This window comes from Pimephales promelas, chromosome 12, assembly GCF_988280905.1.
Source record: "Pimephales promelas chromosome 12, fPimPro1.hap1.1, whole genome shotgun sequence".
Lineage (NCBI taxonomy): Eukaryota > Metazoa > Chordata > Actinopteri > Cypriniformes > Leuciscidae > Pimephales > Pimephales promelas.
In genome coordinates, this window is record NC_142780.1 from 15,824,518 (window position 1) to 15,839,162 (window position 14,645).

A 14,645-nucleotide genomic window follows, 5' to 3' on the forward strand; every position below is an offset into this window, starting at 1 on the left:
CCCGGTATACTCAGGGTAAATCTCTTTTCATTCTTCGCTGTTGGCAAACATCCCGACAATGCCCACTCTTCTGGGAGCAGCATTTAGGTGAATAATAAAGATGGATTGATTTAATTGTTTTTCACACCAGGGCCTGAAATGCATAGGTCATCCAAAAATGGAATGAAAAGTTGAGAATTTAATTTTTATATCCCATATGACAAGCAGACATGTTGACTGCTTTCTTCCATATTATAAAAGCAGAGGGCAAGATTATGACATGATTGACACATTTGGGTGAATAGTGTTGAAACAGGGTGTCTTTTAATAATGAATAAAAATAAGTTTAATTATCTTATTTCTGTTAGTTTTTTAATGCCACACTGATTTATAGTTTACAGGAAGTTGTTTTAATTCTTTCAGTAGGCTTAGAAAAAAAGAGGTATCATTTATCATCGTACAGAAAAACGAAAAGACTAAAAGACACTATAATTCTTTCGATGAGTGTTCTCTCCTCACATTTACATGTGCACCAGATTCCTCATCATTAGCTCGACTCTGAAGTGAAGACAAATGGCTGATCACATGCACAGTGAGCTCAATGACAGATGCAGTTTCTCTCTCTTTCGGCATTGTTGTTTTCCCTGCACCAGTGGAACGATCACTAAGCAGGATCATTTATGCTAATAAAGCATCAGTGATTAATACACACAGACTGACCCTCAGAGAAGCCACAGCTGTTTCAGCCAAACTCTGTGTATGTACTGGAGTTTGTACATGAATATGTGTGTGTGTGTGTGTCTCGTGGCCAGCTGTGGGTTTGTTTCCTATTTGTATATTTCCCTCAGTGCTAGTTGAATTTAGGAATTTCAGTCAATTAAAATGTGTTATCACAATCAATCTCAAAATGTTTGTAGATAACACATTGAGTTGCTGTTTGAGGAAAGTCACAACAAAAAAACTCAAAAAAAAAAAAAAAAAAAAAAAAAAATCTTCTTTGCTTTGTAAACTGCACCAAAACACACAGTAAATGCAAACAGGGAACTTGCAAAAAAATTAAAAAATATATAAATAATAAAAAGAATCTGCAGTTCTTCACTGGTATTGAATTTCAATTAATATAGATATTTTGCTCATGGGGGATATTTCACTTGCTGAGCGTTGAAATTTCACCATACAAACAATGCAAATGACTTTTACTTTTGTTAAACATTTGACTGGGTTTCATTTTTAATTGAATTACTAATAAGAATAACTTTCTTCATCATTGATTCATAAATGGGTGGTACACTAAATAAATACAGTAAAGAACAGTCAGAGAAAACAACATGTACGTACTTCGAATAAGTTTTAATGATTTGTGGTAATCAGTTAGATACATTTTTAAGTTAAGAAATTCAAAGTTTAAGTAAGCAGAACTGGCAGATTTTGATTTTGTACTCAAATATTTCAAGTTAAGTGCAATAATAAAAATGTACGAGTAAGCTATAGTTAACTTAAAAGGTTAACTCAATTTTACATGTTTGGCTAGCTTAAACTAGCTAATTCAATAAATGCTACTGCTAATTGTAATACAATGGTTTGATAGCATTAGCATAGCACAATAATTAAAATACAATATTATAAAATTGAACATTTTGTTCTCAAGCCAAGCTCATGCTCCACTTGTCACCATGATGGTAGCCCTACAAAAAAACTGACATAACAGAAACTCCTCTAAATTAGCATAGCAGAACAGTAAACTACAGAAATCTCCCACGATAATCTTGCACAATTTGTTTAATTAGAATTTATTATTAAATAGAAACCCCAGCTCAGTGTCGGTGAACACTGAAACAATTCAGATTACTTCAATGTTTAAAAAAAGTTCTAAATATGCATAAAAATAATGAGATTGACCTATTCTGTTTAATTTAAGATTACCCTACCCTATTGAGCATTAGGGTTTACAGTGTTAATGCATTAACTTTGGTAACCCTATTTAAATTGCATCTCTGTGAAAAGTTAATAGAACGATTTTTATATATTTTTTTTTATTTAATCTTTTATATGTTTTGCTCTTGGATTATATTCATGACCAAATCCCACCTTTGTGCAACATTTTTTATCTTAATGCGTTTATGAGTGCTTTATTTCTGACACAGGTAACAGTGACCTTTGAGTTTAAGAGATTGATGGATTATTTACATGCGTTTAACTCAATATGCTGTTTATCAAATAGCATTGTGTCAGGTCTTCATTTATAACCATCTCTCTCTTTTTTTTTTTTTTTCTTGCCAGCCGGTTACATGTGCATGTTTTATTGCTTTTCAGTGAATTATGATCTGTGTTCTTGCATCTTTTAAAATGCATTTGACTTTGTGTGAATTGATCTTTAACAGTCTGATAAATGAGTCAGTCATCAGACAGCAGTGCGCATCATAAATGATCAATAAACAAAACACAACGTGCAGTCTCAGAAAGTTAGAAGCCATGTGACAAACACTCGGCCTACTTTACACAGGGTGCCACCAGCCTCTGGCCATTATTTTCCCAGCCCTCTACCAGCTTAATATTCCCCCCTGCGTCCTGCACTTAAATTTCAGATTGAGTAAGTCCAGAAGCCGGCAAAAGACTTACAAACTTGGAGATGAATTCTGGATTTATGAAGATGATATTTCAGGGCCCTTGACAGCCGAGGATGTTAAAGAGCATTTAATCTGAACAGGTCCCTCTCTTACCCTCTCTCCCCACTCTTACTCTCGTCTTTACAGCCAACTGTTCGGGAATCCATCAGTCTTTTCATGGCCCACGCTCACGTGAGCGTCAAGCAGGTTAGCGAGCGGTACTGCTGCAATGAGAGGAGGCACAACTACAGCACGCCCAAGAGCTTCCTGGAGCAGCTGAGACTTTACGAGAGTCTGCTGGGAAAGAGGGAGAGGGAACTGCATCTGAGACACAGCAGGCTTCAGTCTGGCCTTCAGAAACTCAAGACGACTGCCTCTCAGGTGTGTACTGTAGAACCCATCGGCACCACAGAGGTCTTGACCGACCCGTGTGGACTCCTCGAGGCTGGAGTCGTGGAAATGTGTAGGGGATTTGGTTACTGCTAGTTAATATGCCCAAGATCACTCGCTGAAGGCTGAGGGACTCGTAAACCTTGAGTCTGATGATTGCTTGCCTTTGTGATATAGTGTTTAGTATTCAAATGTTGCAGAGGTTTTATCTGATAATGGAATCTAGATTAAAAAAAAAAAACAACAAGTTGCTTTTACAACTTTCAGCAAGTCGTAAAAAGCTTTTTTGCAAGGTCTTGGAGAGCTTTGATTATGAGATTTGAAATTGTGAAATTTTACCGTTAAATGTCTGAGACACATTGAAAAATTGAATGTAAACCTGTAAATAGATTAAACAAAATGCTTCTTTTTGATTGTCACAAATCGGATTTGTTGGTAATACAATTTTATTGAATTTAAAATTATAACATTTCAAAATAACATTGGGGACAACTTTGTTCAAAATTCATGTATAACTTTGATGAAAGTTTTGATCCACTTCGAATGTTGACTGGTGTAGAAATTTTGGGGTCAGTTTTTTTTTCTATTTTTTTTCTTTTATTAAAATCTCTTCATTTGATCAAAATACCAAAACATTTTTATACTGTATATGATCATAACATAAACAGCATAAAATAGTAATATTTTGAACTAACTGATTTTGAAATAACTGATTTATTTTAATATGTTAAATACAATTAATCTATTCCTGTGATGGTAAAGCTGAATTTTCAGCATCATTACTCTAGTGTTCTGTGTCACATCATGATCCCTCACAAATCATTCTTATTCTTATTATCATCAATGTTGAAAACAGTTGTGCTGCTTTTTTTCAAGGTACTTTGTCTAATAGAAATTCAGATTACAGCATTTATTTGAAAAAGATTTTTTTCAATTATAAATATTATATAATATATATATATATATATATATATATATATATATATATATATATATATATATATATATATATATAATTAATGTTTTTTACTGTCACATTTACACATTTTATATCTTGAAAAAATATCTTACTGACCCCAAAATGTCTATGTTGTACAGTTAAAGCTGCAGTCCGTTAGCTAGTTAAAAATTGTCTAAAATAAATTTTTGAGCAAATATATAACCAGCCAGTGTTAAACGCTATCTGCTTGCCTTTGCTCGATTCAAAACGGTAAGCTTAGTTGTAATAATGTTTTTAATTCCAGTGTTTAATTCCAGTGTAATTTCCACGGTGGATTCGAGCGTGTCTTTGCATCATTACGTCACATCTGTACACATAAAGAAGGAGTCTCGGCTAGTCGGCTATTATGTGTGAGGATCCTGGAGGTGGAGATTTATAGCCTTTTCTCGCAGCACTTGATATAATTAAACTTATCAATTTGATGGCGGATCCAGAAAGGTTCAAACAACAATCACCAGTGACAACAGATTCACCAGCTGTAAAATGCAAAACACTTTCAGTGGCTACAAAAAAAAAAAAAAAAATGAGACTGCAGCAGGACCCATGCTACAACATGTGCAGGAAGTAAATAGTGGAAGGGCATTACATGTAGTGAATTACATGTTGAACATTAACAATTTGAAAAAAAAGTATAATTTGCACAGTTGATAGATTTTATCAGCTTGATTTACTGTAATGACTTTTTTTCCCAGTTGGTCAAAACCAGAACCAATGTGGATGTTTCTTACTTGTTAAGATGACATTTTCCGGTGAAAATTATTATGTTGGTCATACTTCCAAAAAGAATAATCTGTGATTCTGAATACAAGTACTCTCCTCAAACATTGGATTCATCCGCGCTGTGCCGTGCCGAGGTACAACTCCGCGAATAACTGCAATTGCAGATGTCGAACAGAGATGGCGACAAAGGAAAAACTGTTGACTGCAGCTTTAATTAAGAACAGAACTCTGCTTTCTGCTTATATAAGGTAATTATGAATAATTAAGAGACTATTTTATAATAAATGTAAACTTCATATAATCACATCAGGTTGAGGATCTGACCGTCAAGCTGAACTCACAGGAAGTGGAGCTGACGTTGAAGAACCAGGCCGCTGAGGCTCTCATGGCCAGGATTGGCCTGCAGACAGAAAAAGTGAGCCAGAAGAGGAAAGATGCTGACCTTGAGGAGCAAAGGGTAGAGAAACCAAAGTCTTACAACTGGAGGATCTGAGATGCGTCTTTACTGAATATCAAGATGGTGCTTTAATATTTCCACATTACTAATGAGAGTGTGTATTCATCTGCAGGTAGCTGCCATGCAAGCAGAGGTGTCACGAAGACTGAGGGAATGTGAACGTGATTTGGCTAAAGCTGAGCCTGCTTTAGAGGCGGCTACAACTGCACTACAAACACTCAACAAGGTAATATTTAAGAAAAAAATGAATTAAAAAAAATACATATGTGTAAATGTAAAGTTTATACACTGCCATTTGAAAAATTTAGGGTCAGTAAGATTGTTTTTTTTTTGTTGGTTTTTTTTTCAGAAAGGGTACATGTAATAGCTCAAAAGTGACAATAAAACCATGTATAATCATACAAAAAAATTCAATTTCAAATAAATGCTGTAAAAATGAATCATGATTTCCACAAAAATATTAAGCAGCACATATTAGAATGATTCAGTGACACTGAAAATTGGAGTAATGATGGTTATAATATCAATTATTATAATGGTTATAATATCAAGCGTAGCGTCAGTTATGGCAGGTCACGTTAGTCAAGCTCGCATCAGCTGACTTTTTAGAAAACTGTTATTTTAAGCATAACAATTTTGTGTGTGTGAATATGTGCCTGAATATGGGCCTTTTTACACCTGGTCACTTCATACTGATTTATCAAAACAATTCCATTTACATCTGGTCACATAAATGTGTCTTCACAAAACGGATATAAATCCGATCTTCAATTCCCGCGCTATATGCAGATTTAATGAAGTGCACGTCACCGAAAGCAACTGATATGAGCTGCATTATATTGATCATCAGCTAATTTCAAAATCAAAGACCGCAATAGGAGAGAGCGGCAACAGCCCTGGTAAGATCATTTCGTGATCAATGACTTCAATAACTTTTAAATGAAGTCAATTCAAGTCAAGTCACCTTCATTCATATAGTGCTTTTAACAATATAGGTTGTTTCAAAGCAGATTTACAGTGATAATAGAAAATTAAAGTAACAGAGATTGTTTGGCTTTACAGCAGCTCTTGTATAAAGTTATTGTCCAGCTAAAGTTAGTTTTGATTGATTCACTTCCATAGCAAAGATGTACCTTTCACCCAGATAAGGTCCTTACTGCTGTTTAGTCTCTACTTAAGGACACAAACTGGTACTGAAGTAAACTGGCCAAAACTGGCCATCTCTAAGACCAGAGGTCCCCTGAAATGTCACTCACAACCACATACACATCTATATTTTCCTCATGGATAGGTCCAATTGAAACACATGACTCAGACTACCGAGTAATCTTCACTAATGATTAAAATTTCCACAACTGGCCCAGATCTCCTCCTGAAGTGGTTTGATTTAAATCTGTCTCGAATGCATTTCGAGGGCATTCACACCTGGTCTTTTCACGATCAGATAGTTACCCGATCACTGAAAATGCATGAAGTGGTCTAGTGTAAACAGGTGTAACAGCTCCTATATGTGCGATGCACCCATATTTTCATAAATATATGATGGTGTTAAGTTGGCACACAACTTTAAAATAGGCATTTCAATATACTAATTTTTCTGTTTTTCTGATGTCTAATAAACATTTGACATTTTTATTGAGTTTTGGTCGCAGTAGTGACTTAATGATAATAAGGACAAAATGAAATTGTGCCCTACATTTTTAACTACATTCTAGTTACATTTCTAGGTCATTTTGAAATGGAAATGTTGCTATTTTAAAAAGTCATTTCAGATGAATTTGTGGGAAATGTTTTGTCCCGTGCCTCATACATCACAGTTTGCACCTGTTCAAATATTTGTCACCTGAATTTGATGGTTTAAAAGGGCAGTTCTCCTTTGTGTCTTTTAGGTTAATCTGACAGAGTTAAAGACGTTCCCGAATCCCCCGGAGGGTGTGATTAACGTCGCCGCGGCTGTGATGGTGCTGCTGGCTCCACGCGGGAGAATCCCAAAAGACCGCGGATGGAAGGCCGCCAGAGTCTTCATGGGCAAGGTGAAGGCATAGCTCTGTATGACAATAACACACCCAGTGCTGTCTGATTCATGCAAGTGTAATCCACAACCAGCCCTTGACCCGCAGACCCCGCCAACCTGGTACAGTGTCATGAATACACCATGTTATGAGAGCACTTCTGTGGAAGAGAATATTAAATACATGTCACATGAGATAGAAATGAAAATATTAGGGAAAGGTTGATTTATGAGGTCAGCGTGAAGGGGAGGAAATGGCTGTGTGATGCATCAGATGCATATTCAGAGGTTGCAGGGTGAGTCCTAAGTAGGAACGACCCAGGAATGAAAAAAGGTCATAACTGTGCTTTATTACTACTGTGCCCTTCAGTGAAACATTTTACCACAGATTGTTTCATGTCCGGTGTTTGTGCATTTACTCTACTTTAAGATGCTTTGAAATAAATGTGTGTGCAATTTAGTATGTACTTGATATGTTGTGTTTACCCAATTTCTCTAAATTAATTAGTATCTAGATTAGTTTTATATATATATATATATATATATATATATATATATATATATGAAGAGTTCAGATGCAAAAGCCTTTAAGTGCCATTTGAAATTTTATTCTAGAATGATCATTTTTATCAAGCTTTTATATTTAAGTTCAGTGATTTCACTTAAATGGCAATGATAATTACCTATTAATTGTTATTTAAGTGAAATTACTGAACTTAAATGTACAAGTTTGACAAAAATCATCATTAAAGAAGAAAATTTCAAATGGCATTTAGAGGCTTTTGCATCTGAACTCTTCATATATATATATATATATATATATATATATATATATATATATATTAGGGCTGTGCAAAAATTAATTGCGATTAATCGCATCCAAAATAAAAGTCTGTGTTTACATAATATATTTGTGTGTGCTGTATATAATTATTTTGTATATATAAATACACACACATGCATGTATATATTTAAGAAAATGTGTTATTCATATATAAAATATTTATATTTATATAATATAGATTATGTATTTATTTATATACAGAATTTAAGCGCAAATAATTTTTAAATATATACATGCATGCATATGTATTTATATATACAAAATAATTATATACAGCACACACAAATATATTATGTAAACACAGACTTTTATTTTGGATGCGATTAATCGCAATAAATTTTTGCACAGCCCTAATATATATATATATATATATATATATATGGGGTTGGTAATTCACAAGACATTTATGTTACAAAATATTATTTGATTATTATTGAACTTCCTATTAATCAAAGGAACCCTGAAAAAAAACATATTGCAGTTTCCAGAAAAAAATATTAAGCAGCACAACTGTTTTCAACATAATAAGAAATGTTTCTTAAGCACTAAATCATCATATTAGACTGATTTCTTGCAGAAAAATAGACAATATTTTTTAAATATATACTGATATATAATAATGATATAATCACTCTCCTCATCTGTAGGTGGATGACTTTCTGCAGGCACTACTTTCTTATGATAAAGAGCACATCCCTCAGTCCTGTCTGAGTGTAGTGAAGCAGGAATACCTGAGAAACCCGGAGTTCCATCCCGATCATGTCCGGACCAAGTCCTACGCAGCTGCAGGCCTCTGTGCGTGGGCCATCAACATAGTGCGCTACTACGAGGTAAGGACGTGTGACGCGTACAGGACTAAAAACACATGAAAGTACTTAAATATGAATATTAATGTAGTTTTATGAATATAAAGACAATACATTTTATTCTATTAATTTTAACATAGTTTAAATGATCTGATTCTTTTTTTTTTTTAAAAATAAGCTTACTTGTACAATCAATAAATAGTTCTTTAAAAAATATTAAGCTGTAACTTTCTTTAAGCCAAAATTGTTTTTAGCATTAGAATGACAATCAATCAAAAAATCACCCTTTTGTTGATAGTTGAAATATATAGATATTAATTTTTTTTTTAGCTTTAATAACATTTTAAATAAAAAGTTTAACTTCTAAATGTAATAAATAAATATAAATATAATTAAATAAATATAATTAAAAAATCCTTAAAGAAAGTTAGAGCTTAATTTTTTTTTTTTGATTTATCTTTCTTATCAAAGTGGTTATTAGTTTTTTGTTTTAAAATCTAATAAAGTAATATTCTTTAAGCGAATGTTTTTAACTTTAAAATTACAAACAAGCAGATTTAATTTTGTATTATTATTTGTGTTTATATTTGAAATATATGGATATTAATGCCATTTGAGGAATTTAAATTCAATAAAAAACATTGTATTCATTTTAACAATATTTAAAATAACATATTACATTTATAAGTTCAAATTTTTCTTCATATAATTAATTGTTAAAAAAAATCCTTGGGAAATAATTTGAAAAAATGTTGAGCTGTAACTTTATTTAACTCAAAATGGTTTTTAGCTTCAGAATTACAAACAATCATTTATTTCAAAAATTCAGTTTTTGTTTTTTTACACATGTAAGGAAAGAGAATGTTTGTTTTTAAGGTTTATTGTGAGGTTGCACCAAAGCGTCTGGCTCTGGCACAAGCCAATACTGAACTGGAAGCTGCTACTGCAAAACTCCTCCATGTTAGAAAGAAACTGGAAGTAAGTGAAAATGATCTCTATTTTATACAGTAAAATCCAAGCACCATAACCAGTCAATAATACTTAATATAAATATTGAGCATTAGTATCTCATAGTAGCTTTGTGCTGACAGGATCTGGACAGGCATCTGCAAAGCCTAACAGCTCAGTTTGAGAAGGCGGCGACTGAGAAACTGTGCTGCCAGGAGGAAGTGATACGCACCAGCCAGACCATTGAGCTGGCCAATCGGCTGGTGGGAGGCCTGCAGGTACTGGCCGGCTGTGAGAGGAGAGGGTCTGGGGTTATAGGGGAGTGCACAGGCAGACCTAATCTCAACATGAGTTTGGCTTCATTCAAAGGGGAGGAGGCCATGGCTTAAATGTTTGGCCAGATGCTGAGATTGAGCGCTCGGAAGGAAGGGGTGCACCACGGCAAATGCACCATTGAACTGGGCAAGGGGCTTGATGGCTGTAGGCCAGTTCGGGACAGCGAAACTAGAAGGGCACATATTCATCTGCTGTCTATTTTCTTGAATGGGGAGATCAGGATAATTGGTTTATGAGGGATGAACTGGATTTGTGTGTACATGCCCGACTTTTAAATGGTTTTCTCTTTTCTCACTCCCTGTACCTTTGATCATATAAATATCCACGCGAGCTGATCTAAAATCTTTAGCGCTGGTAATGCGAAAAATAATAGCATAATGTTTCTTTTAGCGCTTTTATTTAAAATGTTCGACTTTCTTATTCAGAGAAATGAATAGGGCTACAATGGGACAGCTTGGCTTTTAAACATATCAAGACAAATGATTTGACTTTATGCCATTGACCTGGAAGCAATAGTGTTTAGACTAATAAATCAGCCCGTCTATATGTAATCATTAACTTACCTCAAAGCCTTAACAGCTGTTGGAAATTAAAAACGCTTCACCCAGGACTGAGTGATATTCCAAGTAATCCATAATGCATTAGGCTAAAATTATAGTGATTTTTAACTGTCGGGGAATTTATTATGCGACATGTTGTAGAAGCTCGGCCCCTGCAAAGGCAATGTCAGACAAGATTTATCATTGCAGGAGCATCTCTGCGATATTATTGAAGTCTTAAATGAGTGCTAAATTGATGCTGAGTGAACATGTAACTAAACTTTCAAAGCCGGTTTAGGTGAATTGTGACTGTATACATTATCGCTCATGTTCTGTCTGCGTTTGATCAATTGCTGATGGGTTGAGAGTGAGCTTTTTATCTGGGTCTGAAGACTAGATTTGAGGTTATAACACCTTCTTCTCTTTTGTCTCAATCTTTTTGTCTTAATTTTACTGGGCTCACTGCATTTGCAAATTTGCACTTCACTGTTCAAAATGTTTGGGTCTGTAAGATTTTTTGCTCACCAAGGCTGCATATTGGATTAAAAAACAGAAAGTTTTTTTTTTTAAATTGTAATAATATTTCATTTTCAGTATATTTTGTAGTAATGTCTAAAATGTCAGTGTTGGCAAAACAGTAAATGTAATTATTATTATTTTATTTTATTTTTACTTATTTAGGGTTTCATGAGTAGAAATGTAGAATTAGAAAAAATACAAAACAAAAAAATAGAAAAAAATATCATTTTACAAATGTTATATATTAAATGTCATATAACAAATGCAACATTTTAAAAATTCTATATCTTTTTTGGTCACTTTTGATCATTTTAATTCATTATTGTGAAGTACTTGACATACTGACCCAAACTTTTGAATAGTAATGTAAATATTTTTATGTTGATTGAGAAAAATGTCTTGCCCAGTTTTCATAACCAGTCTCATTTCTGCACTACAAAGAAAAACACACTTATGAGTGTTATCTTGTAATTTCACTTATAATTCCATTGGATTACATACAAAACACCAAACAAAAGTGGCTTCTGCAAATAAATAAGGCTTAACCTTTCACTCACTGTAAAGTCACAATGCAATATGTATATATACACTGCTCAGTTACTGGGATTTTCACGCACAACCATTTCTAGGGTTTACAAAGAATGGTGTAAAAAGGGAAAAACATCCAGTATGCGGCAGTCCTGTGGGCGAAAATGCCTTGTTGATTCTAGAGGTCAGAGGAGATGGGCCGACTGATTCAAGCTGATTCAAGAGCAACTTTGACCGAAATAACCACTCGTTACAACCGAGGTATGCAGCAAAGCATTTGTGAAGCCACAACACGCACAACCTTGAGGCTGATGGGCTACAACAGCAGAAGACCCCACCGGGTACCACTCATCCCACTACAAATAGGAAAAAGAGGCTACAATTTGCAAGAGCTCACCAAAATTGGACATTTGAAGACTGGAAAAATGTTGCCTGGTCTGATGAGTCTCGATTTCTGTTGAAACATTCAGATGGTAGAGTAGAGATGGTAGAGAATTTGGCGTAAACAGAATGAGAACATGGATCCATCATGCCTTGTTCCCACTGTGCAGGCTGGTGGTGGTGGTGTAATGGTGTGGGGGATGTTTTCTTGGCACACTTTAAGCCCCTTAGTGCCAATTGGGCATCGTTTAAATGCCACAGCCTACCTGAGCATTGTTTCTGACCATGTCCATTCCTTTATGGCCACCATGTACCCATCCTCTGGTGGCTACTTCCAGCAGTATAATGCACCATGTCACAAAGCTCGAATCATTTAAAATTGGTTTCTTGAACATGACAATGAGTTCGCTGTACTAAAATGGCCCCCGCAGTCACCAGATCTCAACCCAATAGAGCATCTTTGGGATGTGGTGGAACGGGAGCTTCATGCCCTGGATGTGCATCCCACAAATCTCCATCAACTGCAAGATGCTATCATATCAATATGGCCAACTTTCTAAAGAATGAAGTAGTATTAGTATGGTATGGTGTTCCTAATAATCCTTTAGGTGTGTGTGTGTGTGTGTGTGTGTGTGTGTGTGTGTGTGTGTGTGTGTGTGTGTGTATATATATATATATATATATATATATATATATATATATATATACAGTATATTTATATCTCTATGTATGAGGAATGTAATTCTGTGATTGAGATTCACCCAGTCATTCTCTCGCTTTAGGCAGAAAATGTGCGTTGGTCGGAGGGACAGCGGGAGCTGGAGTCTCAACTGAAGACCGTGTGTGGGGATGTGCTTGTGGCTGCTGCTTTTGTCTCTTACGCTGGATACTTCACACAGCCGTACCGTCACCAGCTCCTTCACGGCATATTGATTCCTTTCCTCCGAGAACTCCAAGTATGATTCCATTTATTTATTTTTTGTTAGTCACATAATATGATTAAATAATATGACTTGGAATAGTTTATTTGCTAATATTATGGCTTATTTGCCAACTCTCGAGTTTTTTTTTTTCTTCCTGAGCTGCACTCCAATGGAGCGTTGAATTGAATAGCATCACTAACTGTCTTCCTCTCCTCACACTTTGTGATCCAGACCCCTATCCCGCTGACAGACGGTCTGGACCCTGTACTTACTCTGACTGACCAGGCCACCGTGGCAGGCTGGCAGAACCAGGGTCTGCCAGCTGATCGGCTGTCCGTTGAAAATGCAGCCATCCTGATGTCCAGCCAGCGCTGGCCTCTGATGGTGGATCCTCAGCAACAGGCCAGCAAGTGGATCCGAAACCTGTTTGGGGCCAACCTGAGGGTCCTGCAGTATGGCCAGAAAGGGTAAAGTCATTTTAGTTTGGTCAAAGATTTTTATAAAGAATCATTAAAGGCTACTAGTGTTGAGACTGATTTGTCATGTTCTGGACTTCACTGTTAATGTTGTTATATAGGTATCTGGATGTTATTGAGGAGGCTTTGGCCTGTGGTGAGGTGGTCCTTATTGAAAACATCAAGGAGAGAATGGACCCTCTCCTGGAGCCACTGCTAGGAAGACAAACCTTAAAGAAAGGAAGGCAAGTTTAACTCTGTCATTGTTTTCTAATACTATACCAGTGATTCTCTCATTGAGTGTATTGCAGTAGAAATTACTTCGAAAAATAATTTTTGGCTTAGATATTTAGGGATTTTATATTGAGTTCTGAAAACCCCAAATTTTGTTCTGTGCAGTATGAAAACTAGAATGGAAGATGAATTGGGGTTGTGTTATTTGAATAGAGGTGGAGGCAGCGGTATTGATTCTGCACTCACAGAAGCTGATAAATGTGCATTTGTTTGCTCTTTTTCTTTATGTGTGTTGAATACGGATCAGTTGCTTGAGTGTTGTGTTTTTTAACTCTCTGGGAGAACAACATATATTATATTATATTATATTATATTATATTATATTATATTATATTATATTATATTATATTATATTATATTATATTATATTATATTATATTATATTATATTATATTATATTATATTATATTATATTATATTATAATCCAAAATATTTAACAGTGAATACAACTAAACATTGGGTCCTATCTAGGTTTTTGTTTTGACTACAAATGCAAAACACAGTAACTATGACAAAAATAGTTAATTAATTTTATTAATTTAGTATCAATTTGCATACTCAGTTTTCTCTAAATCTGAACAAACTAAATATGGATGTCATTTAATTACTGAGTTGTTTTGTTTTACACTACAAAAGTAAAACACAGTAACTGCCAAAACTGGAACTGAGCAAAGGTGAGCTGAACCTGTCTGTCAAAGGAGAGATCATAGTCTAATGGCGCTTTACCACTACACAGTACCGGCTCGGCTCGGCTCGGCTCGCCTTTGTTTGGTTTTCCACTGTGTAAAAGTTGTACCTGTACCTGCTTTCGGGTACTTTTTTTTTGTATCATGAGCTGAGGCGATACTAAAATGTGACGTAAAAACAATGCCGCCTGCTGATTGGTCAGAGAGAATCGTCAACATTCA

The 14,645-nt window shown here is 35.0% G+C and overlaps 1 protein-coding gene across 1 annotated transcript in view; it reads left to right on the forward strand.

Moving 5' to 3' along the window:
• The window catches only part of si:dkey-233k19.3 (dynein axonemal heavy chain 11), an 84,073-nt gene that overhangs the window by 43,985 nt on the left and 25,443 nt on the right, over positions 1-14,645 (forward strand). The window contains exons 56-65 of the mRNA XM_039694502.2: positions 2,733-2,966; positions 5,006-5,152; positions 5,265-5,378; positions 7,042-7,185; positions 8,655-8,837; positions 9,690-9,791; positions 9,905-10,039; positions 12,847-13,020; positions 13,219-13,454; positions 13,565-13,687. Of these exons, the coding sequence (XP_039550436.2) occupies positions 2,733-2,966; positions 5,006-5,152; positions 5,265-5,378; positions 7,042-7,185; positions 8,655-8,837; positions 9,690-9,791; positions 9,905-10,039; positions 12,847-13,020; positions 13,219-13,454; positions 13,565-13,687 (1,592 nt within the window). The remainder of the gene's footprint in view (positions 1-2,732; positions 2,967-5,005; positions 5,153-5,264; positions 5,379-7,041; positions 7,186-8,654; positions 8,838-9,689; positions 9,792-9,904; positions 10,040-12,846; positions 13,021-13,218; positions 13,455-13,564; positions 13,688-14,645) is intronic.